Below are 25,700 nucleotides of genomic sequence, written 5' to 3' on the forward strand. Positions count from 1 at the left end.
TTGAAAAGACGGTCAACGGAAAAATATTGTAACTAACTCGTATATTAAAATGCGATTAATTATCTCAATAATTAACGCGTTCGCTTCGCTTCGCTCGCTTACGCGTTAAAATATCTCGATAATTAATCGCCTTCATTAATAGACTTGTTGGTTAAATAACTATAAAACGATTATTATTAATAAAATAAATACCTTAATCAATTTAGATCGATTTGATTAAAAATAATTAGAATACATTTAATTTCTAATTGAAAACAAGAAATAAGTTTATTTGAAAGAAATTAAATTCATTATTTAAAATGCCAACATAAACGTCAAAGACCATAATTAGTACTTGTATTAAAAAAGAGAGGAAGCTTAAAAATTAAGAGAAATTTAAAATGTTTATTAACAAAATAATTAATTGATATTAAGTCCAACTTAGATTTGATTTTAGTGATTCAGTGACATCCAATGGTCATTGTATCACTCAGCGTGAGGTAATTACCACAAAGGCAATGTAATTAAAGGGATGAGGGTTTTAATTAAGCTTTAGAAACCCGAGAATACAACCAACGTCGAAATGGGGTTAAAACACTTTTTAATCTTAAATTTATATATTATTTTCTTAAAAAATATACAATTAAAAAGTAACATTATTATCTTAATACTGTACAATAAATTTTTGTTTATTTATATTTGAGAAAATACACTAAAAAAATATCTTATTTTTTACGTATTATTAAATTGAGCAGGAGAGTTAAATCGAACGTAAAATAAATATTTATGTAATTGTGTATGTGCAAATCAATTTCAAATAATTACTCAACAGTTTATGATTTCGTATAAAATTATGACCTATTTATACAGTATAATTGAGCAAAGACGATGTATTTCGATTCTCGTTAATATGTACAAAAACATGCGTGTGTTAATTTACTACACGTTTAACAAAAACAAAGAATAAACTCGTTAATTGAATTATTAGGAACAATTTTTTAAGTAATATTTACAAAAAAACTCTTGTATCGAACAAAATAATGAACCAACCAATTTCCAATATAAATTATATACAATAATTAATTTATAAACAAAATAAAAATAAATAAACATAAAAAATTTTATTCCGACTCGAGTTTTGTCCCATTCGAATCGGAACTATTCCCGGTTGACGAAGCCTCTTGTAACGTTGAAGAATTATTGTGGCAATGAGTGCAATGCAAGCAAACGCTGCAGGAACCCAGCTTTTTCGCCAAAATCGATTTTAATTTTAAAGCAGGCCCAAGTTTCATTCCCATCGTCGTCGTTAGATGGTCCTCCGTTAACAAGGGAAGCCCCGCGCCATCTATCCGTTGATCCTTAAAATTCTGCAACAACCAAAATTCCCATTAGTAACGTTACAATCAATCAAAAACAGATGGAGCTTTAAACATTAAATAAAAAAATTGATTTAAGCAAATTTATGTTAATTATCGTTTATTTATAGAGGTGTGAAAACGAAAACCAAAATAAAGGTGTGGGTTTGAAGTTGTTCGGAAAGATTTTAAGATTTTTTTTTATGAAAAAAACGTCGGGGGAAAATTATGCGTGAACAGGCGCAAAGGTTACGATTCCTTTTGTAAACGTGATGACGATTAATATGCTTACGACGACGCGCGGAGTCGTATCGTGAATAAATGAAGCTTTTAAACAATTCTACGCTTGAGGCGCGGTACCGAATAAATATGCATGAAGTGAGTGTCACATTCATCTGGTTCTTTCAGTTCTTATTTTTTCTCCTAAATTGTTTAAATCAACACATTTATTTATTTGTGTATTTGCATTACTTAATAAACCTTCAAAATACAATCCAATAATAAGATTTAATTAAAACTCGTCGTTCTTTTTATCAAAAAATCGATTTTCTTTATGACATCCCATCATAAACGTCAAACGTCAAAATAAGAATTAGTACTTAAAATTAAACAGAGATGGTGCTGATTCGTTTAGTTTAGAATTAAATGCAAATAAAACGTTTATTTTTAATAAAATAAATACCTACCTTAATCGATTTAGATGAAATTGATTGAAAATAATTAGAATATATATAAGATTTAATTGAAAAACAATAATATTAAGTTAATTTGAATGACGTGAGTTTATCAATTTCACGAAAACTTGCCAAAAAAAATCACTTGGGTTACTTAGAAAATCCTTCAAAATACAATCCAATATGATCAATGGTTAAGTTACAATAAAATTTAATTGAAACTAACTGTTCTTTGTATAAAAAAATCGCTTTTCTTTATGAAATCCCAACATAAATGTCATGGATAAGAATTAGTACTCACAGTAAAACAGAGATGGAGTTGAAACGATTATGTACTGTAGAATTAAACGAAATTAAAACGTTTATTTTTAATAAAACAAATACCTTAATCGATTCAGATTGATTTGATTAAAAATCATTAGAACACATTTAATTCATCAAGAAATAATTACAAAAAAAATTAAGTTTATATGAAAAATGTAAAGTTTCTCAATTTCACGAAAACTTACAAAAAAAAATCCGTGATGATCAATGATAAAAAATATAAAACTAAGTGCTTATTTTTCTCCCAAATATTTTATGTAAATAAATATTAATTTAATTTGACATTTCTGTCAAAATTCAAAGTCAAAGTGACATTTCAAATGACATTTTAGAATTAAGGTTATATTTTTATACGTATGTTAAATAAAAACGAAATGAATTGTGATATTTTATTTGCATATTTTCGAACGGTTCGATTCTCGTTTTGAAACGAGAGCACGGTCGTTTAGCAACAAACTCAAGGTCGTTGAGCTAACCAACTGATTCCGTTAAGAAGAGTTATTAATTAAGGAGCGAAGCTTTTCACATTAAATTACGCTTGATAAAGAAAGTGTGAAAAGGCCGAAAAATTATTAGAAAGACTGTTTGAGTAATTTTTTTATTTTTATAAACGGAAGTTTGATTGTTTGATTATTTAAAGGCGTTGGATTGATTCAATGTGGGGGCCCCTCCACTCCTTGGTCCGTGCGCGGGTCGTTACCTGCGTGACCGGTAGCGGCGTCGGAATGCGGCGACGGCGACGCGACGCCCAACCGACAGGTTGCCCCCGGGGGCCAAGCGCACGGTCGAACTCGCGGCGATCTGATCTGGTTTGGTTTCGAGGAGCAGCAGCAGCAGCAGCAACCGGACGGCCGCGGCGCTCCGACGACGGCGTGACCTCGCGCGGACAAATATCCCCCCAGCCACTCCTCGGGGTCACGCCACTGGTTACCACACCCCAAAATTAATCACACATCAAAATAAAAAATTATATTTAGTAATAATTATAAGCTAATAATAATTTCCAAATCCCTTTGATTAATATTCCCATTAAGAATATTCCCAAGCAAAGATCTCACCACTTGCAAAATACAAATCCCACCATGCAAAACCACGATAACAACCCCAACCCCTCCAACAACCATAAAACAAGTCTTTGGATACTTCCAATCCAAAATTTTATAAATATACTCGAATTTTCTATGGTTGGTCCCGCCACAAAGATGATATAAATAAGTAAAAATCGTATAAATCGTCATGAAAATGATCGTTACGTAACATTGAGTGAAATAAATCGGATGGGACACTATGAGTAAATCTAAAATTATCACGACCGTGTTTAGACTGTGTATGGAAATGTTAACAAAGTCGATCAACATGTAGGAGCTGTCGAAGACCAACGTCCAATAAATTATGGTTACGCCCACGGCGAGATCTGTGGCGAGGATATTCGTAGCCCAATAGATCCGGTACCAAGTAAACGCGCAATCGGGGACGTTCCATGGGTTACAATTTTCATAACAAACCGTCCAATTGGTCAATCCAACCGTGCAAATAACGGCTTGAACCAGAATAACGGTATAACTCCAATCGGTGATGTAAATGAGCCACTTAAACTTGCACCTCCAATCAGTGCAATCTTGGTTATTTGGATCTATCATCGACAAGATCCACGTGAAGAATAAGTACAACACGTTTATCCATCTGTATACAAGATAATAGTAGCTAGGTCCAAAACAAGTTTGCCATTCGGATTTTAGAAAAATGTAGGGGTCGTGATAGATAAATTTTAATTTGTCGCTATTTATACAATATTCACCCATAATTTCTTATTAATTAAATAAACCATCTTTTTTATTCGGGGTTAGTCTTGAAATCTGATTAAATAAAAAGTTATTCTTAGATTCGAATCCATTTTGGTGAATAAAACTCTTTTTGGCATCTTATGAGTTGATTGATGTTATTTTCAACTGACAGTTTGTAATTATGACATTAATGACATTTCCTCTGACATCTATCTTATGCCATCTAGTGGTCAAATAATAAAGCATGATTCACAATATTACTTCAGAACTGTTTAATAAAATGGAATTCAAATACAAGGAAAAAAGTACAAAAATCAATATTTCGCACTATACTTTTCTATTTCTATTCACTTCTAAGTAAGTCTTATACAAAATTCAATCTCTTTTGTGGTATCCTTTGCTTACGAAATGTCACTCAGTTTTGTTGATACGTACTGGTTTTAAACCGTGTATTGCTACAATGTCTTTATAAAATAGCGAATTTATTGTTCTTAAGAGTCCTTAAAAACGTATTTTGATGGGATTTTAGGTTCAACAGCATTTTTTAAATAATTTTAGGAAGAAATGATATGAAAACATAATTCATTAAGGGTGGTATCGCTAGATGGGGTGAACAACGATCACAAAAGGATTTATATTAAAATTTAATAATTATTCAATTAATTAATGATTAAATGATATAAAATTAATCAACTTACTACAACGTTGCTTTTAAAAAACATCCCAATTTTTTAAATCTCAAAAAGTTTTGTCAGTGGGATAAAAAGTAAGGTTATAAAAACTTCATTCATTAATTAACGTGGAAAAATCACACCGTAGAGGTTATAATCACTTTAAATATAGAGTTTGGGTGTTCAAAAACGTATTTTGATGGAATTTTTGGTTCAATAACACTTCTTTTTATAAAAATTACTAATTTTAGGAAGAAATGTAAGCGCTGGTTCTAAACGTCAAATCAATCGAAACACGATTTAATAAGGGTGGTGACCACTAGATGGGGTGGATCAAACTATTTAAAATACGATTTATTTTTTATAAAATAAATTTTTATAAGTAATGGTTATTTCCTTTTTTATTATAAAAAAAATTAATTTATTAATTTCAAGTTATCTTAAAGAAAAATAAATAAAATTAATAACGTCAAAAGATTTAAATTGACAGAATCAAAGTGACGTTATAAAAACGTCATTTAAAACTTTTGAAGTTCTCAACGTATCGTTTGTACATAAATGGTGATATATTATTGAATTAGTCTATGACTGTATAAGGTCTCTTTTAGGGTTTCCAACAATGGATATCGGTGCGTATCTCATTCTTAAAGCCACGTGGACATATACAGAGGACGGAATATGTGCTTATTGCGGCCATAAATCGAACGCTTGTCTCTAAAACTAGTTATTTACATCCAGGAAACGTCGCTTTGGACATTTGATATAACGAAGAACTGGTCGATAAATAAGGCGTGGGCAATGAGAAGGGGCCACCAGGATTAGAAAGGAAATAGAAGAAGAAGAGAGACCATGAATGTTGAATATTATTGTTACACATTTATATTGGGTAAATTTCCCAAATGGGAGCCAAAGTGAACACGCAGGAGCTCGTGCCTAAGACTATCAATCTAATGGGATCGCGTGGCTACGTTTCGTGCTTCAAGACTCTTTGCCCGTACAAGAAGCTAACTGCTCCGGCAGCTGCTTCAATCACGACGGTTTTAATTTGCAGGAAACTCGTTCTTCTTCTTCTCTCTTCATACCGTAACCCGGATTCTTGACTACTTAATAATTGTTTACGGCGTAACTAATCGTTTTGTATGTGCAGCCATTCAAGAAAAATAAATTGAAAAAATGAGGAAGAATAGTTAACAGTTAACAGAAATTTTCTAATTGTAACTATAAAAAGATTTTTTTACATTTAAAAAGTACGCATATCCTGCTAGAAAGTAAACCGGACGCGCTCCTGTAGCGCAACTCGACTGTTCAGTTGACCGAGCCGGGCGAGTGTCGATTTTTACGTAACGACTTCTGGCCGTAGGTTGAACGGTTAAGACGACCGTCTTGAGGTCGGCTGCTTAAGAAAATACACTCGTAAATTGCGGCCACACCCAAGTCGCCGGACCGACCTGAACCGCTGAACCGACGACGAAGGCAAAACAATCCATCCTTATTCATCCTCCTCTCTCTTTATTCTTCACGAAGAAAGTGGTTGAGATGAGGTCGCGCGTAGGGCCACAGGTCAACCAGAGAAGAAACCTCTCTTGCAATACTTTTAAAAAATTACAAATAAACGTTATTAACAAACAACTTAACAAAATAAGTTTTTTATTATGAATGAGATGAAAGAAAATCATTTTTTCTCCGATTTTAATTGGAATAACTTTTCAAACGAATCCTTATTATTATTAGACCGATTTCGATTCCGCAACCTTTCCAATCTAACCTTATGCCCAAAATTAATAGCCTCCAATTGGATTTCAGTCATAGATTTCCTCTTGGCGCCTTTCAAACTACTAAAATCGGGCTGATACAATTTATCTTTAGATTTTAACCGAACATTACCATTCACGAAGTTCTCGTATAAAGTCGAAACGGTTTGTTTTTCGGCCGATTTGAAAAACCCCAACTTGATGTCATACCATCGACGCGAGTGCGGCTTGCTTAAGACGGTGTACGCCTCGACGATCTTAAAGAAACGCTTTTTAGCGGAGACATCACCGTTTTTATCGGGATGATATTGCTTGCTTAATTTTATGTACGCTTCTTTTATATCATCAAGTGAACAGTCTTTACTGACTTGAAGCACGTCGTAGTACGTTTCGAAGATTGACCGTCTCGGGATGTTGGTGGAGAGGTTGGCTTTCAAAAAATTTAACATTTTAAAATGATATTTGAATCTGATTAACTAAAAGAAAAAGATGTAATGATACGTTAATTTTGACGTGATGAATTTGCTTTTTTCGTTGCTATGAAAACGATAAATTTGAAATCGAAATGCGAAATCGTACAAGTTCTTGGAGACGTGAGTTTTAAGGTAGAAGTTGCGGTTCAACTCGGCAATTGAATAAGAAACCGCAAGCTCGGACTCGTTCCGCGCGCTGATTTCGCATGGGCATCGACCGTGCAACAGTTACACATCTGCCGTCCGCTTTTCTTATATAATTCCTTATTTAACTCTAAAAAAATTTTTTTAAGACATCTTCACCGAGCAAAGAGACCAGAAGTGTTTGGTAATTTTTCATCAACCCAATCTTGACCGAAGAACTTGCCGGCGGCAAAACAATCGCGTGATAAATAGCCAGCCACCTACGTGCTACTCCGGGCTTCTAGAGATCGCCCTCTTCTTCTTCTTCACCTTCTCTTTCCTCGTCTTTTTACGTCCATGCCTTTTTTTTGGGTTTTTGCTCTCCACACGCTTTAAATCTCCAACAATCCCCTGCGTAATTAACATATCAGTTGGCTCAAATAAAAATGATTAAAATGTACGTACTTATTCCAAAATCTCTGTCGGTAGCATTGAAAAGTTAAAGCATTGAAATCGTCGATAAATCGATGTGAGCAGGCTAACGTACTGCTAAGGAAGCGTATAATTGGCGATAACATTCTTCGTGGTCTTTCTAAACGGAGTATACGAGGCGGGTCCGAGGCAACGTAGAAGAAGAAAACCCGGAGGCTGTGGTAGCACAAGTTCCATTATTCACGATACGCGCTCCGCCCCGAAGACAGTGGGTTTCCTCTCTCTGTAGCTGCGTTCTTTTAATTTAGCCCGCGGGTCGTATCGTTTAATTACCGATCAGGCCGAAGGAGCTACTACGGTTTGTTAGGGAATCGACGCGGAGGAAGAATTAAGAACGAACGCTGGGGCGAAGGGAAGGAAGGGAAGGGCACGATAGCGCAGGAAATCTCTCACATACATCTCTCTCGCAGCGGCCCCATGACGTGTATACGAATCGCCGCCGGTATAGAGGCGGTCAAACTGGATCTTGTGGCGGCTTCGAAGATCGGGAGCAAAGGTTGCACGCGGGGGGGAAACCACGATGGACTTCTTCGGATAGAAGAAACTTAATTTTACGTTTTTTCAATGAATCATCAAAAAGAATAAAGTAAAATAATTAATTGTGTATAATTAATGACAGATCATAACCTAGAAATAACCGTCATCTGACGTTTGTAAAAAGCCAAATTTTAGGGTTATAAAATTCAGTACAATTTCACATGTAATAAATCAAGAAGATAAATTATTAAGGTGATGTGTGAAACTTCAATTAATAATGAATTATTATTAACTTTTCATAAATACATTTTTGTCTAAAAATAATAATTGGGGTTATGTTTACAATAACATCACAGAACGTAGCCACGATCTGACGTTTACGAGAAGTCAAATTTTTTAGTCTAATTGAACATATTTGAATAAATAGAGATGTTAAATTGTCACCACACCGAATTAATTCGTTAACTTTCTTCGAAGACTGCTTCAGGTTAGTAAAATAAAAATAATTTATTGTTTTAGTTTGAATCGAAATTTGATCATACCCTCAAAAATTTTATTAAAAAAAATTAATTGAGGTTATGTTTATAGCAACATGACGGAATATAGCCACGAAATAAATTGTCGCCACAATCTGACGTTTACAAGTCAAATTATTGCGTTATCTTATTAAACATATTTTAATAAATAAAGTTTTTAAATTATGACCACACCGAATTAATTCGTTAACTTTCTTCGAAGACTGTTTCAGGTTAGTAAAAGAAAAATAATTTTTTGTTTTAATTTGAATTGAAATCTGACATTGACTCTAGAACACAACCTCAAAAAAATAATTTAAAAAGAAATTAAAGAAATTGGAGGAAAAAAAATAATAACATTTTTATGGTACCTTGCAACATGGTGAAGTATATCGAGAAGTGCACGCTATGCATCCCCAGTCTACCATTAGTGGCTGGATCGTGCTATACCACGGGCCTCCGCACCATGTTATTACGTGAGCCTCGAGGCACGTGCCCAGCTACCGACCTTAAGAGCCCCCCAGAAGAACAACAACTCAGACTTTATACCTTTACAGAATGTACGTATACTTAGAAAACCCACATTTTATTTTTTATTCTTTAAAAACGTTAAGTTCGGTTCAACCTTAATTTATCTACCTGCGCGAAATCGTTTTACTTCTGACATTTAAGAAAATTTATTTCTTTTTATTTCTAAATTTTATTATTTTTTTGTTTTAGTTGGGTTGGGTTAAAAACAACGATTCCATCGAAAGATTACGGACGGAGATTACGGTGTATATGCGGATTGTGAAACATTTTGCAACCAAAACAGGTTTAAAATCTGGAACACCCGAGATTTATTTATTTTTCTAAATCAATTTAAGTTAATATTGAACTATTCATATCTGTTTTTTGAATTTTTTCCTTTTTTAGGGGTTTGCAAGAAGAAAATGTATTTTTAATACAAGAAAATTTCTTTTTCTTGTTTTCTTGATTGAGGTGAACAAACTTTAAACCGCAAAGTATTTGCTCCAGTTTACCACGGCCTATCCGCAACATCCAATTTTCCAGCGCACTTCGCCGGTGCCGAAACGAATGAATGTCCCGAGACAAACTCATCGAACCGTGCCTCATTGTAACTTTTTTTTAACATTCTTTTCAATTCTTTCGGAATGTCCGAGTGTCCATTTTAAGACGATTTCGATTACGTGACGCGATCTGCTTTTTCACGCTTAACACTTTAATATCCGACATTATTTCCTTGCAACGGGGACGTTTTAGAATGCAACAGGTGGATTCCACCACATCAAATAACGCTAACGATAAAACTTAACAAAGAATTGTATGAAAATATGTTACTGACGTTTTAAAAATGTCAATTAAAAAAAAGTTGCCAACTTAAATTTAGCAAAAATTAATAAAAACACTTAATTTTATACTAAAAATGAATCGACAAATAAACTTTTAATAACTTTTTTGATTAATAATTATAAAAAAATAAATGAATAAGTAATATTTAAATTTATTTTTAATTTGAAAAACTTCACTTTACTTCCTCGATTTTTGACACTTAATTGATTAATCTGTCATAACCTCACAAAATACTCAAAATAACTGATTTTATTAAACGAATTTTTGGTAAGTACTCACTAAATACTCTAAAATTAATTTAAATTAATATTTTTAGATTATTTATTGGAAATATATAGTGGATGAATAAATCTGTTAATATATCAATCAGAGCATCGACAAGATCGTGTATTTATCATCCAAGAAGAAGAGGATACCACTTCGTGACTCGGTCAAGGATGCCACGATGCCCATCTCCGCAACTCTGTGCAGACGACCTTTCAAGCCTTTCTAAAACTGGGTTCAGCAGCAGTCTGAACGGTTTTCCTCCTTGCTCCGCGATTGACTAATACTTTAGACGATCTAAACCTACTAATAGCTCAATTGCTACGCGGATCGTGCATGCTAATGAGAGTGTCAGCGTTAAACCCGTCGTTTCTCCAAGTAAAACGATCGCGCCATAAGGAAAAAGGATTTCGCGGTTTATTGAGCTTAAAATATTTATTAAAAATTTTCCTTTCTAAAAGAATCGATTCGCTTCCGTTTTACATTCACCGATTTCATTTGAAAAAGTGAATTAAGCACATTCACTTGGGGTTTTCCTTGATAATAATTAAGTTATTTCACGTATCGTTTAGCTTGTAATCGGTTTTTTTGTGTTTCTTCGGAACCGTCCTATTAGAGATCTTGTTTCATAGTTGTAAAAGGCGAACGCGCGAAGAAAATAAAAGTTTTACGGCGCATAAAACGGCAGTTAATCTAGCAAACTACCCGATGGCTTTTACTACAGCGTTGTAACTTAATAACACAGAAAATCACAATTGATTAACACAATAATTTAAAAAAATATTGAATAAATAATAAAGATTGTCTGGTTTATTTTGTACGATGGCGAGAAAGTCTCGCGGGAGCTATAATTTCGATGGGCAAATGGACACAATGGAAAAGCGAGCACGATTGACCGCCCCCCGCGCGTACTTTCCGTCCATTGAAAATAAAGCCCGAACGAATTATGAAGCACGTTTAGCCGCGAGAACCACTCCGAAGCAACTCTCCACGTGCTAAAGTTTCTTTTATTCTCTGAAACGTGACCGTTCAAATTTATTTTTTATATCTTCTTTATCTAATTGTTTTAAATGAAACTATCCGAATGATAAATTGTAATATTAAATCACTTCTAACGTTAATAATTCAAAGAAACAGCTCGTTTCGAGCCAATTAGCATCACCCGGGCTGTCCGCACACGTCTCGGTGAGAGATATTTAACTTTAAAACCGCTTGAAAATGCCTCCCGTGCGGAAAGCAATTACCTGCTTTTTTATTCTCTCGGGGAACGGTCAAAGGAATTCCGGTTAATTTTCTGTGATTCTGGTAATAAACCCTGGTTATACAGCTCCCCTTTTATAGAAATAAGAATTCGAACTTAACTAATTTGATATTCCTAAATTTTTTATTGAGCACCATCTTTACGGATTAATTAGTACTAAAGTTTTTCTTATCTTATAATTTATGAATTTACTTTTATTTTAGCAAAAATTTGTAATAAGTACTTCTTTTAGCTAAAGTATTTATTCAGTTCTCTCTTGTATCAATAACCGAAAAAGTTTGATATACATAAATTGCGATTTTAAACGTCAAAACAGTGTGTAAGGTAATGTGTCAACTGACGTTTCTTGTCATGGTAATTTAAACAATTCGATTTGTACAAGTTTTATTTCATGAGTGATAATTGTGATAAAACTATGATTTATTGTCGACGTGATAAGTATTATGATTTATGGTAACTAAATAGGTGTAACTTATAATATGGAGAGTATATTGACATTAACGTATCAACTTATGGAGACCAAAAATGTACAAACTAAAGCCGAGGTCGCTTGCGGCCGAGGCCGTTTAATCTTAAAAGCTGGAAGATTTCCCGACAATACGTTAACTTTTGATGTGACTCCCAAATAAACCTACATACCTTGAACGTAATGTTTATGAGTACTGAGCCGAGATCGCTTGCGGGCGAGGCATGGTAATGTTTACTTCGACTGTAACAGAAGAACCAGTGGAAGCGAAAATTCTACAATCTCAGTTGACTACAACCCTGTTACCTCAAAAGTTGAAACATTTCCTGACATCCTGACAATACGTTAATTTTTGATGTGACTCTCAAAAAAAGATGTTTATACCTCGGACGTAACGTTTAAAAGTGATGAGCCGAGATCGCTTGCGTCCGAGGCATAGTAATGTTTACTTCGACTATAACAGAACAATCAGTGAGAGCGAAAATTCTTTCGTAAGACATTATATTTTTAATACCCATAATCAAGTTCAACGCGAAGTTAGATACGACAAACTGACATTTCAAATATTTTTTAATTCTCATTTTTGCTCAGAACGTGTCGTCACGCAACAATTCCAATTTGATCTTTGCGACCACAATGGCGGACCACATGGAACATAGTCACCTACGCTTAACTAAGCAACGCAATTATATTTTGTTGATAAAAAAAATCTCGTTACATTTTTAATTCGGCGCTTATTTTAAACGAATAACGATTGTGTATGTGTCAGAAACGATCGGATAGAACGTTTTATCGCGACGTAAACCGATTTATTGTAGCATTGAAGAAGTTACCGACCATTCGGGTCAACTCTACCACTGTATTATTACCTCATTGAGTTGTCCAAGACGTTTACGAAAAAGGATGCGATAAATTAAAACTTACCTGGGCATATTCCGCGCAAATATCAATCCCACTAACGAAACCATAAACATCTTCAACACTCCACCCGGAAATATCTTCATGCAAGTTATGCGGACTCTCAGAATTTTCGATTTTATTATTCGACAGCGTTACGGTGTTTGCGTCACTCAAAGAAATCGGTTTTAATCGCGGTTTTTTCGCAGGTTGCGGAGCGGCTGGTGATAAATCGAGCGGGGATGAAGGATCGGATCGTTTCGCGTTTTTTAATAATCCCTGGATTTCCGCGTCTTTTGCAGTACGCGCCATCGCTATGAGAGCTTGCGTCGTGGACATGTCGATAAAATGGGGGAACATGTTGTTTGGGGGAAAACTAGAATGGAGTATTGAGGAAAAATCGGTTTTTTTCGCGGATTCGTCTTTGGAGGTTGGGGGTTGAGCTGTTAACGGTAATAATGACGGAAATGGGGTTGTTTTGAATCTAGGATCTAAAGGGGGGTGAAATCCATTTCTTGCCGACGTAAAATAACTAGAAATTAATAAATTTGATTAATAACAAATTGTTTTTTTTAGGTCTTTGGCTTACTCATTTGGACCGGAGTTGTTGTATTTAGCGGCTAAACTTCGCATGAAATCGCTGTAATTTCTCCCACCGACTAATAAAGGGTTGGTTTCGGCTGGGGGAGTGTCTGGGTGGCTCGCGGATGATGGGGTAACTGATCTCGATCGAGATGATGAGTTATCCGGGGTTCCAGGGCTCAACCTTTCGTTCTTAACGTGATTGTTGTTGTTGTTTATGCTAAAATCAGCTGATGAAGTCATCATGGTGACCCCTCTATCGGTGGTTCTTCTTCGCCTCGCCGATTTCGGCGGAGATGGACTCTCCAGGGTGTTATCTGATATGGTTGTGTCTCCTAAAACGAATCAAAAAAGAGAAATTACAGTTAAATGTTTTCTTTGGATAATTGTTGCGCAACTACAGCAAAAGCAACCGTTATTACGGAATTAGATCTCTAGCTTATAAATCACGCCTAATAACACCTTCTGTTGCAATGGCGGAAAACGGGGTCTACTGTTCGACTTGGCCAATTTCGTTTAACCATTGTAATTTGCCGTTTAATCTTGGTGAAACCGTATTAAAGATCGAACCAAGTCTCATGGTTTGCAATTTGTGGCGATAACGTCGACAAATTATGGTTACCGAAAGCCGTTCGATTCCACATCGAAGAAAGTAGAACTTTTTTGATTTCTTCTATCAGCTCAAGGTCATTATTTGTAAATAAAGGTCATCATTTTTTTTTAGTTTCAAAATCGACCGTATCATCTTAGTAATCAAATCCGTTTTGTTGTTCGAATATTACGGGAAAGTGACTAAGCAGATGAAGAAGCGAGGCTGTATGTTGCAGCCGCCGCGCCGAGAACAAAGTCTTCAATAGTTGTCGGCCACTTTTATGTTCGCGCTCGTTTCGAACGAGAAAGGAAAACACGATGTGGAAATAAGCGCGGTGTGATAAATGAAGTTAGAACGCATTGTAAATCTATACATACATACATACATTCGATGGGAGAAAAGAAAAATATTAACATGTTTAAAGCTGGATAAATTATTTTTTGAGTTAAAAATCGCGGATAATCCACCAACATATGGCATCCACATACATTGTCGATTGGCACAATTGGATTCGCCTCGATCTCGCATCATTACCTTTTTGTTCCGCGATAACTGTATTCCACCATCTGCTGTTAAAACCCATTAAATGTCACAAATAAATTATTGACGCACACCATCTAAGATAAATTTTTATAATACTCTATGCAATCCCCACCACCACCAGTCAGTTTAATCCATATTTCTTTTTAATAAATTAATAAAATTTATAATTATTTATTAAATAAAAAGATAATAATAATTTCTTTTCAAAACACAAGTTTACATTGACATTTTCAACCTGATTTAAAAATGCTACCACATGTTCGAGAACTGGTGGTAAAATGTCACATTATTTATTTATAAATGCGAGCCGCGAACTTTACTTACAAACAATATAATCATAAAAAAAGTTGTTCTTACGACCTGTTAATTACTAAATAGTACCTTGAACGGTAGCGTTCCATTATCTCATAAATTCAGTTTAAATTTTTGAATTTCCCGCTAATATTAATTGGCTACATTCATTGTATTCGTTAATACGTCAATCGTATCGAAATGTCAAAACACCGCAACTCCGCAACAAATCGAGGTAAATACCGTATTTCCAATAATTTTACCCGTCTTTGAAGAGAGAATGTTAAAATCTTGTACTAGCAGCTGTTGGGGCAAAGATTATACCTTTCCCAGACGTCTGTCACCTGTTTCTGTTGTTTATATAACTGCACGGAGTAGTTGAAGAATGTTTTTTTAACGAGGAAAGAAAATTTATCTTTTTGATTTTAGTTAATGAGAAGATAATTGAAGAGTTGTTTACTGCACTAGAAGATTGTTAAGTGTTTAAGTGAATGTTGTTGGGAGCAAGGAGAATCGTGTAGAACAGCGTGAAGTCTTCGTCGTCGTCGAGAGGCGAAAAGCTCCTCTCGCCTAGTTACAAGAAAGAAAAAGAAGAAGAAACCGCGCGTTCGGAGATGTAAACACAATGGGTACTTACTAAAACACGATCGTCGTAAATTTACAAGAGCAAAGCGGCGGTTGTGGATTCAAACGGATATTTTTCCCAGAAACGTTTTAAAATTTTGGGTTAACCAACAAAAAAGAGGGAAAATTTAATTGTTTAAGCATGACCTTTACCTGTAACCTTTTTCAAATTGGTTATCTCCTCCCAAAGAGACAAGTGCCAATCCTAATCCTTCAGGTAGATGTCCTTAAATCTTTAAAGCATCTAAGAAATTTCGAAACGATTGTTACCAGGTAAAAAAATGAGTATTAAAATTCTTTTGCTTTTAGATACTTTTGAAGTGATTCTAATGATAGAGTAAGATAGAAACCACTTTAATATAAAATTATTTACCTACCTGCGTAACACCAAGCTGGCCATACAACGGGAGTCTCAGTATCCATAACTCAAAAGTTATCAAAGTCTTAATTGCGATGTGATTATAACTTTGTTTATAACACACATTTTTTTTGGGGGAAATTAATTTTGTCTTAAAATCATTGCCACAAAAACAAAACGGAAATGTAGATATCACCTTCTAGTTGGGGTTACGTCACTCTTTAAACTGTCACCTGTCCATTCGAATTCCTTTCGAACCAATCACACCACTGGAATGATTTTTTTTAATCACAATAAAAACAAAGAGAAATTGGTCACGAAAACAATAAAAAAGTCATATTGGTGGGGTTTATTGATGTTTTGAATAGTAAGGGGGAATAAGCGTAGTGTACGCGGATCACCACGTGGTGTGCAAGAAGTGTTGTCTTCTTCAAAATCCGTGGAACGCTATTGGTGCAGGTGCTTCAACGACGAGACGACGACGCAGGTGTAACGCGAGAACGGTTTGGCCGTGAATCGACCTCGACTAGTAAAGGACCGACTCGGACTGCTCTGCTCGAGATCTCGACTTCCACCACTCACACCGCTTCCATCCAACCTGGACTACTACTGTCACCGCGACCAACGAGACGAAGGTTTCGAAAAATTTTATTTCTTCTTCACGCACCCATTCAACACGCCATAAAGATACTATTATTTAATTCTTACTTCTTCACCTTTTTGTATATTTTCAAAAAAACATCTTTGAGTGCTGTAACACAGCATCTTGATTAATTTTTCAAATTAGTTTCCATTGAATTTAATGAAATCTTTGAGTTCTCAATAACCACATCCAATACAAGCAATTCCGCTTACCACAGTTGCGTGAGTATCCATCACACTTCTATTATTATCCAAAAAAATTTAACTGATAACGGGAAATCGCCATCTTTTGTTGTTTGAGAGAGAATTGATCATAGAAATAAAGTAAATGTGATTGAAAAATGTGTAAAAAACGGTCTTAAGGGTCGTTAGTGTTGGATGATTTTGCTTTGAGTTGGTGTAGTGAAAAAGTTTTAAAAGATTCAAATTTCCCGCTAAATGAAAGAGCGAAAAGTGATACCAACTGAAAAAAATGTTTGGAAGAAAATTGACAAGACAACCTCGAAGTGTCATTTTGCGATACTAAAAAAATCTTTTTAATTTAAATAATAAGTTTATGAACAAAATGAAAGTGGAGATTAGATTTAATAATAAGAATAAGTGGTAGAATACTTGGTGAGTAATAACGGTTAATTTTAAATGTGTCAAAAATTCTTTTATAACCTAAAAAGATTATTACTAAATGTCAGAAAAAAATTTTAAATTAAATTGTTAATTTAAGGTAATATAAAAAGGGGGATTAAATAAAATGGAAAGTTAATGAAGAAAAAAGCAATGAGAATGAAAGGTGGCAAAGGAAAATCTTCCCTTATTGTTGTAATGGAGATTAGAAAAGAATGTAGATTGGCTGAATTGTGTAAAAAATCTGACAAACTTTCTCTACAAGGTCTCTATTTAGATAGCAGCAAGGACAACACGGTAGTGGTAGATGTAGCTCATTCGAAAAGATTCCATAGAGTAAAAAAACTCGTTCTTATTTACTAGCTAATTAAAGAAGCTTCTGGAAGTTTTGAAGATATTATCACTTCTATTATTTCTTATCTGTTTGGATTTAAAATGTGATGGCACTGCTGACGGCCGCAAGCGACCTCGGCTTAATTTTAGACAAAATATATATTTTTGCGTGGTCGACCCGAGGTTGCTTGCGGCTGAGACACATCAATATGGTACCAAAGCTAATGCCTCGGCCGCAAGCAACCTCAGCTTTTATTATTATCACCAAATCTTATGATGTGATGCAATCGTACAGAATCGTCTTGTTCATTTTGATTCAATTTTGGTTAGGTGACCGGTTTCGGCGCGCATCTTCAGGATAGAATTAAAAAATCGGGTAAAACATGCAACTTAATTAAAATGAGACTAATACATCGATAAATAATAAGAGTAGAAAGTAAATTGAGAAAACAATTTTGGTTCGAATTGGTTTGCATTCCCTTTTACTCATTTAAACTCTCATTTCCGCATTTCTATAAAATAAGTAATAATCTAGATTATTTATTACTCGGTGGTAACAAAAGTTATGTACCAATTTTTTTTATTATTATTGCGTTAAATTTGAATTAAAAATAAAAAATATCGATGTATTTTTCGTTATACATGGAATAATTACAGGAAGCTTGTAATCAGCAGGAGAAGAAAAGTGTTTGAGCTTGATTTCTTGCGGACGATTTATATATCAGGCTAAAGCAGGAAATCCGAAATTGGTCCGCATTAATAATGCATATCGCATGTGATAAAATTAAAAAAAATAAATGTATACGAAAGTCGTTCCACGTTAGACATTAACGCGATATTACCGTACCAGGTTTTAAGCGCTGTTGAATATTAATGAGGACGTCTGTACGCGGTCGTTTCTTATTAACTGTTATTTTTTAATCGCGCAAATTAGCCCAACTAAAAAAGAATCAAAATGAAATGTCACCCCAAATAAATTGTTTGAAAGGATTTTGAATAATGCATTAAATCGTTTTGTAAATTTATGAAAAGCACCACCTTTCACTTTTCTATTATGGGTCTCGTACGCTATTATTTTAACCAACATTCTTGCGACACTCTATTTGTGTCAAACACTTTCGTAATAATCTTCTTAGATTCATTTTAGATTAATTTAATTTTTATTTTTTTGTTGAACGTTGTGGACGAACCTGTCATTGTCCTCGCTGGTCACTAGCCTCTTCTTTTTCGCCTCTTTTCGACTTCCTGCTGTAGCCGCCTCTTTCGATCTCCTCCTCCTCCACCTCCTCTTCCATCATCTCGTTTTTCTCGCTCGACCCGATTCGGTCCAATTAATGCGCCGGACAGCCTCCGCGGTTCGACTCCGCAGCAGGACGGTCACCCGCGGAGTCGGTGCAGGTTCTTCGCAGGAATGCCTCCGTTTAAACGCACAAGAATTATGCATCTTTGTTCTTTTTAGAAACTTTTCTAATTTTAATATTGAAGAATCGAGTTGAAATAATTAATTGGGTTGATTCTGAGTCTGAGGTTGAGTCGTTTAAACTTTAAACGGTCGTTATCTCGATTTTGCTTACTTAAAGGAGCTCTTACTTAGAGGCGACGACGCGCTTCGGCACGAAATCCATTGAAAACGGGCAGCATCTCGAACTTATCTCGACGGTTTCGTCGGTTTCTGGTTAATTATTTTCGGTGTGGTAAAATGTTTTAGTTTTAATGTTTAAAAAGGAATTGACCGCTTATATTAAATTGACGTGTCCTAAACTTCAAAATTATGTAATGACGTAATTTTTGCAGTTAGAAACGATTTATATCACAAATTGAAGATAAATAATATTTTCAATATCATATAACAATTGTTGAGTTAATAATAAAAATTTGTAGAAAAAAGCCTTTAAAAAGTAATTATGTTGAATTAGGATACGTTCATTGGCGTAATTTTTTGAGTTAAAAAACGATTTATATCAAATTGAAGATAAAAGACGACATTTTAAGGTATGATATAAAAATTAATACGTAATTATTATAATTTTAGCTAAAACTAAATAATATTTAATGATAATTTTGATTTTAATTGTTTATTTAATTAATACCCAAAATTCCTTAATTAAATAAGACATTTTTTTAATGTTTTTAGGTTGGCATCAATTTGAATCGAAACAAAACGTCAAAGTCGTAATTTTTTGGAGTTACGAAACGATTTATATCACAAATTGAAGATAAAAGACGCTATTTTCAATAGCATATAAAAATTGCTGAGTTAATATTGCAAATTTGTGGAGAAAAGTCTATAAAAAGGAAATAAGATAAATTAGGTTATGTTCGAAACGTCAAAGCCAAATTATGATTTAGTGTACATAATCACAAAGGATTGATTTCAGGTAAACCTTCTTGTTCTACCAGAATTTGATTACAAAAGATTTGTTATTATTTGAAAGTTGAGAAACTCCACCTCTACTTATACTAGTGTACCTGTTCTTCGGAACCAATCGACTACCAGGTGCAACCTCTCACTCGCTCCCGGAGTAAAAAAAAAGTCAGCGCGCAGTCCCCCGGCTCACACATCCACACACGCACACACGCCGTTGTTGCTCCAGAAAAGGAGAGGTCAGTTCGCATTCCGTCCCACTCGATCCACCGGAAACGCCGTATTTCACCTCTTCGTCACCGGACCAAAGGTCGAGAAGCGCTTCTTTTTATTTAGTAACAGATTTATGTCGCGACGTTGCCGATCCGACTTTAATTCGGAATCAAAAAAGAATTACTTTGTAGGTAACGAAACTTCTCAACTTGGGAGATGCGTGAAAATGGATTAAAATAAAAAAATGAAATTGAGTGACTACGACGGTGGCTGTGGTGTGGTGGTCAGCTCTCTCAGGCAGTTGGTAGCCGGCGGAAGCGAGGCATTAGTCCTGCTCCTGGAAGGTCGGCGTCCTGCAGAACCACTCGGCAGCTGATAATTACTCTACCATTAACGAGAAAACGTAAACTCTGGACAGAGTTTGAACTCGTCCCAAGAAGACAATGCTATCTATTGATTATTTTACCATTTAACACGAACGAAGCTTCACGATTCCAAGTTAAATATTTAAATATCAACTCACCTCTTAAAGAAATATGTAAAAATTTAACCATCACTTAATAAGAAAAAAAATGTTTTAAACTAATTTTTTAAACCTTTGTTGTTGTGAACCATTCCAGTCGGTGTCAGAGAGCGATTTCTCGGGCTTAGCATGGCAGAGGTGGCCACACAATGCTCTGGTAGGCCCCGGGTTGAAGTTCAATGTCGTGTCAAGACCCCTGACCTTACCACCAACACAAAATTTCAGGACCTCGATCACATTTCTTCATCCTACGCATTCCTTTTCAAACCTTTTCAACATCGTTTAAAATCAAACAAACTTTAAAACTTTATCTTCAGGTAAATTTCCTTAAAAACATTTAATACATTATTTTATTTTTTTCAAAAAAATGAACCAATAGATTATATGTGACCTTTTTAGGTGAATGTCGCAGGTCTTTGGGATCAGCATGCGGGTCAAAAGACAAACTGCACAGAACACACTTCAACTCGCTTAAAGAGAGAGACAGTCTCTAAGTTAAATATTAATTTTTAATATTTTCCTTTGTAATTACAACCTAATAAAGGAGCATAGTGCACTGTTGACTTCCGGTGAAATATCCCCAACTTCCGGTCCTTGCGTGTACCTAACTTAACTCTCGTGCTTCGAGGCGTTTATGGTCACTGCGTTTGGTAATCATAACTTCACCGCTGTGTCCAACCGCTTCCGGTCATCCTCATGAATAAATCCGACGTGAATTTAACTTATTTTTATTACTATTCAACTCTCATGTTATTTTTTTCGCCTTTATTTCTTTTTTTTTAATAGTAAGACATTTTTAATTGATTCAAAACCAGTTGGAGCGGTTCATTAAGAAATCTGAAGACGTATCATGACAGGAAATCGATATATCTTCTTAGTTATTTCCTTTTACAATGATATTCCCACGAATTAACGATTTTAATCAATCATTTATATGTGTATAAAAGACCCAAAATTATCAAAAACATTTTTTGATAGCTTATATTTAGGATACGTTCGAAAATGTCAAAATTTAAATAAATCTCATTACCGTAATTTTGTGAGTTAAGAAACGATTTATATCACAAATTAAAGATAAATGATGATATTTTCAATATCATATAAAAATTGCTGAGTTAATAATAAACATTTGTGAAAAGAGTTTAAAAAAGAGTTAAGTTGAATTAGGATACGTTCGAAAACGTCAAAATTATGAAAAATCTCATGGACGTAATTTTTTCGAGTTAAGAAACGATTTATATCATAAATTGCAGATGAAAGATGCTATTTTCAAAATCATGTAAAACCTTGAAGCGAAAAGTGTTTAAAAAGGAATTAAGTTGAATTAGGTTATGTTCGATACGTCAAAAGCCGTTCGTCTATTTTTGCAATTTTTATATTTATCAGTTGGTATTAGTTTGAATCTAAAGAAACGTCAAATGAATTTTAAGGTTATTCAATTTTAATTCGCATCGTAATAATAATTTCCTTCGAGATTCAACGTTATTAATAACCGGCTCCAATCAGTGACATTATCTATCTATTGCCGGTTGCTACACGCGGATTTATCCTCAGTGTCTCTACTTTTTTTCTCGTCCTCCACTTATACTCGAACGAGTACTAAGCTATGTGCAACACCTACGCAAGAAAATCAAGAGATATTTCGCCCCTGAGCCGTCTATCGGTCGCTGAACGCGTTCGCTTCGTTTTAACCTTTTTATTAAATTAAATAGAAACCACACACGTACATAAGTATCATAAAAAAAATTTTTAATTCATAATTTAATAATTTTTTCGTTTTAATTTTATTGGTTCAAAAAAAACATGTCGATTGCGAGTTAGGTGGCTCATTACGATAGATGATTCGGCATATTCATCTTTCCAACAGAAGACTAGGTGGAAGACGCACCGTGACCTTTCCGTCGGGTGTCTTCTTCATTCAAGCGGGTCTAATGACGGCGTTCGGAGGCCGAATGGTCCGAAGATGACCGTAATGATGATGACGACGGCGACGACTACGGGGAAGAAGACAACGGACGGCACGGTGGCCAACTGTTGTGATCGCAACCGCGCCGTCAAAGAAGTGAAGCTGCGCACCGTTGTATGAATAGACTCGCTTTTGTACCCGGTTTATATTGTCGACACCGAGGTGTAATTATAAGGGAGCTAAGGTATTTACTAAAAAATTAAAATCCCCATTTGTTTTACTTAACATTTTTTGACATTGACATTTTCGACGTTAAATGTCAATTTTTCGAGCTATATCATTTGTTATAATGGTTTCTAATTATTTAATTTTTATTTCTTACAGAAAGTAGAAAGTCTTTATATGAAAAAGTAGAATGAGAAGGTTCAAAAACCTTCATGCACTGCTAAACTAGTCAACGATTAAGACGTCCAGAAACATAAAAAATCTGTTTCGATACAAATTCACAACAACAGAAACTCTCTGAGTACTTGAACGGAATAAGAAAACTCATTACAAGTACTAAAGCATCTAATATAGTTACATTTAAGAAGGTATTGAAATGGAGCTGAGGGTGATTGTGGCAAATGCCCTCTTTGTGTTAACCAGATTAGGGATTATATGATAATTGTAGAGCCTCGGCCGCAAGCGACTTCGGCTTAATAAAGTGTTAAGTAAGATTAAGTTACACCTTTGTAAGTACAACTTATAAAAAAAGTTATTTAAATTTCATTTACAGTTTATGTATAATTTTTATTTATATTTGTTTATTTATAATTTATTAATTAATAAATAAACAGTAGTTAATTTTATTCAAAATTGTATTGATAGGTGGCGCTATTAAACGAAAGGAAACGTCAAAAATGTAGTGCTGTCAAAAATTTGTTACTGACAAAGATGATTAAAATTGCGTTATTTGTGGTCATTCTGTGCGAGAAAAATCGCCTATGATCTTTGGAGTAGATTTGCGGTTAGTGTTATAAAGTTATTCGATCAAATCCTCTATGCTTTGATTAAATTCGCTCCCCGAATCGAATACGATTGTAAATTACAATCCCGTTCGATTACTTTTGTATTGATTCCTCGTTAATTAATTAATACCATTTTTTTCCATCCGGTTTCCCCGAACCGTAACAAGCCACGTGCCTTTAATTTAAAATCCTTTTTATTCACTTTTAACCATAAACATCACAATACAAAGCAATGAGCATCTTCCTGTCTTCTTTCACGATAAAGATCCTTCAATTGTACCTTTGTCGGTGATGACCCGTGCCATAGGTCATGCGAATCCGTCACGGTTTCGGAATTACAACCCCCTCAGTGAATATTTTATTTAAAAAGTCTTTTTAATCCATATTTAAATAGTTATAGAACAAGAACGATAGCGTAAACATTAGCAATTGTAATTGTTGTGGTTGGTAATTAACGGCGTTAATTGGAACGGCTCGTGCCGCTTATACACCGGTATAAGGGGCAATTAATATAATAACCGTGGTGGATTTTGTGTACTCGCTTCTTCGAGTTTATCTCCACGGAAAAATCTAAATTAACAACGTTAGAGCGCCATTATGTTAATTCCAAGAGCGAGCGGTGAACGTATACTTACTCTTTTGGCTCGTGGCCATCATTCTCCGAACTTAATACAAATTAAACAACACTTCAAACTCACCGTTTTTAATTTTTTGCTCTTTTAAACTTTCAATAATCGAAGATAATCCTTTCTTTCTCTCACATTGTCCACTCAACACGTTTAAATTAAAGTTTAACTCCTCGAGATCGTTTGTTGTTGAAAACATATTGATTCGCCTAGAACAAAATGAAAAAAGAACTGTTTTGAAATTTTTTAAAAAGTTTCTTACGTTGGTTAATTTGGTAAAATTTGGTTTTTCCGGTTTAATACGTGTTTATGAAGGGGTTTTTCGAAAATTTTGTGCAGATTTAATATTAGAACGGATGAAAACGCGGCGATCGTGCCCGATTAAATCCGAGGGGACGGCGTCGCGACGCGTATACGGTGAGGTCGTGGTGCTGCCAGAGGTTAAAGTTAAAATAATGACCCGATGCGATGACCTGGCGACGCTGAAAACGTGCCGGAATTTTAAATTTAGACCGGCACCTTTCGCCCGTCTCTTTAAAAATAGGCACTCGCGAGCCGAGTGATATCCGTTTTCCACACACGGATTATAACAACCTAATTCTAAAATTTACCCCAAAAAAAGAATTTTTTTCAATCTGAATTAATCTCAAAAATGTATTTTTTTATTTTATTATTAATTTAACATATAGATATATGATATCCTGATTTTATTGTTAGTTAAAACCTAAGAAATGTGTATTTTTGATTATCCTTAACATTAAGAATTTTTTTAAATAAATAAATTAAAAAATATGGATGTAGACAACCCAAACTGCTTATGTGTATATTTGGTTGCCTATAGTTATTAGTTTATACAAAAATGTTGATGATTACAACTATAAGTAATAATCGATTTATATTTTTCATATATTTGAATTAAACGAAAAATCATTAATAATAATAACATGGACAATATTAACAGCAAATGTATAATTAAAAATTATTGAGTTGTGTTGTAGAAAACGTGCAATACGCCATCTATATTTTATTGTTGAAGTTCATAAATTATTTCATAGATGTCGATGTCATCAAAACCATAAATTATTAAAATATATTAAGATAGATTTAAATTTGCTTCGAATTTAAGAGATTTATGTTATAAATCTTGATTCGACGCCAGTTCAGCCAGTTGTCAATATACAACATAACCTCAATATAACTTAAACTATTTAATTGAGGTATTTGATTATATCAAGTAATTTTTTATAATTATTTTAATAAAATGCATTAAAATAGTTTTTTTTTCAGTGTAAGGAAAATCACGCGTTTTTGAACTTGGCAAATAAAACGAATATGAAGTATGTACCCTTAAATGCCTTTTTGATAATTTTGGTTAGAATCGGAGAGAAATAAAATCTTCCCAGTTTAATATTAAAAAAAGTTTTTAACATTTTGAATTTGTGCAAATACCTCTACACAATGGTGTGTAATTAATTAGTATGTAGTTAATTAATATGATTAACTAAGATCGTTTATAAACATTAATTTAAAAAAATTGTATTCATTCACACATTTGTCGCTAGATGGCGAACAATTATGTTCTAATTTTATTAAATAAATAATTCAAATTATA

General features: G+C 34.3%; 1 protein-coding gene and 2 long non-coding RNA genes across 12 annotated transcripts; 2 read left to right on the forward strand and 1 right to left on the reverse strand.

Moving 5' to 3' along the window:
* Positions 1-368: 368 nt before the first annotated feature.
* On the reverse strand, positions 369-24,287 carry LOC111426429 (SAM-motif ubiquitously expressed punctatedly localized protein). Of its 6 annotated transcripts, none has more exons than XM_023060941.2 (4): positions 24,161-24,287; positions 13,449-13,776; positions 12,887-13,391; positions 369-1,346 (listed from the first exon to the last, which is right to left on the reverse strand). In XM_023060941.2, exons 1-4 carry the CDS (start codon positions 24,285-24,287, stop codon positions 1,101-1,103), a joined length of 1,206 nt encoding a protein of 401 aa, XP_022916709.2. In that variant the 3' UTR covers positions 369-1,100. The 6 variants fall into 6 exon arrangements, with proteins under 6 accessions (XP_022916709.2, XP_071052230.1, XP_022916711.2 ...); XM_071196129.1 differs by lacking the exon at positions 24,161-24,287 and adding an exon at positions 20,547-20,653; XM_023060943.2 differs by lacking the exon at positions 24,161-24,287 and adding an exon at positions 18,636-18,711.
* On the forward strand, positions 8,696-10,056 carry LOC139429858 (uncharacterized). The gene is made up of 3 exons (XR_011640441.1): positions 8,696-8,851; positions 8,913-9,178; positions 9,339-10,056. It is a non-coding gene; the product is annotated as an uncharacterized lncRNA (long non-coding RNA).
* Positions 14,927-25,651, forward strand: LOC111426432 (uncharacterized). 5 transcript variants are annotated; one of them, XR_011640438.1, is made up of 5 exons: positions 14,927-15,102; positions 15,297-19,437; positions 19,580-22,696; positions 22,837-25,322; positions 25,376-25,651. It is a non-coding gene; the product is annotated as an uncharacterized lncRNA (long non-coding RNA). The 5 variants fall into 5 exon arrangements; XR_011640439.1 differs by lacking the exon at positions 25,376-25,651 and having other exon boundaries at positions 14,928-15,102; positions 19,580-20,863; positions 20,946-22,696; positions 22,837-23,303; XR_011640440.1 differs by lacking the exon at positions 25,376-25,651 and having other exon boundaries at positions 14,928-15,102; positions 19,580-19,823; positions 19,910-22,696; positions 22,837-23,303.
* Positions 25,652-25,700: the final 49 nt, after the last annotated feature.

The sequence above is a fragment of the Onthophagus taurus genome, chromosome 5 (assembly GCF_036711975.1).
Source record: "Onthophagus taurus isolate NC chromosome 5, IU_Otau_3.0, whole genome shotgun sequence".
NCBI classification, from domain to species: Eukaryota; Metazoa; Arthropoda; class Insecta; order Coleoptera; family Scarabaeidae; genus Onthophagus; species Onthophagus taurus.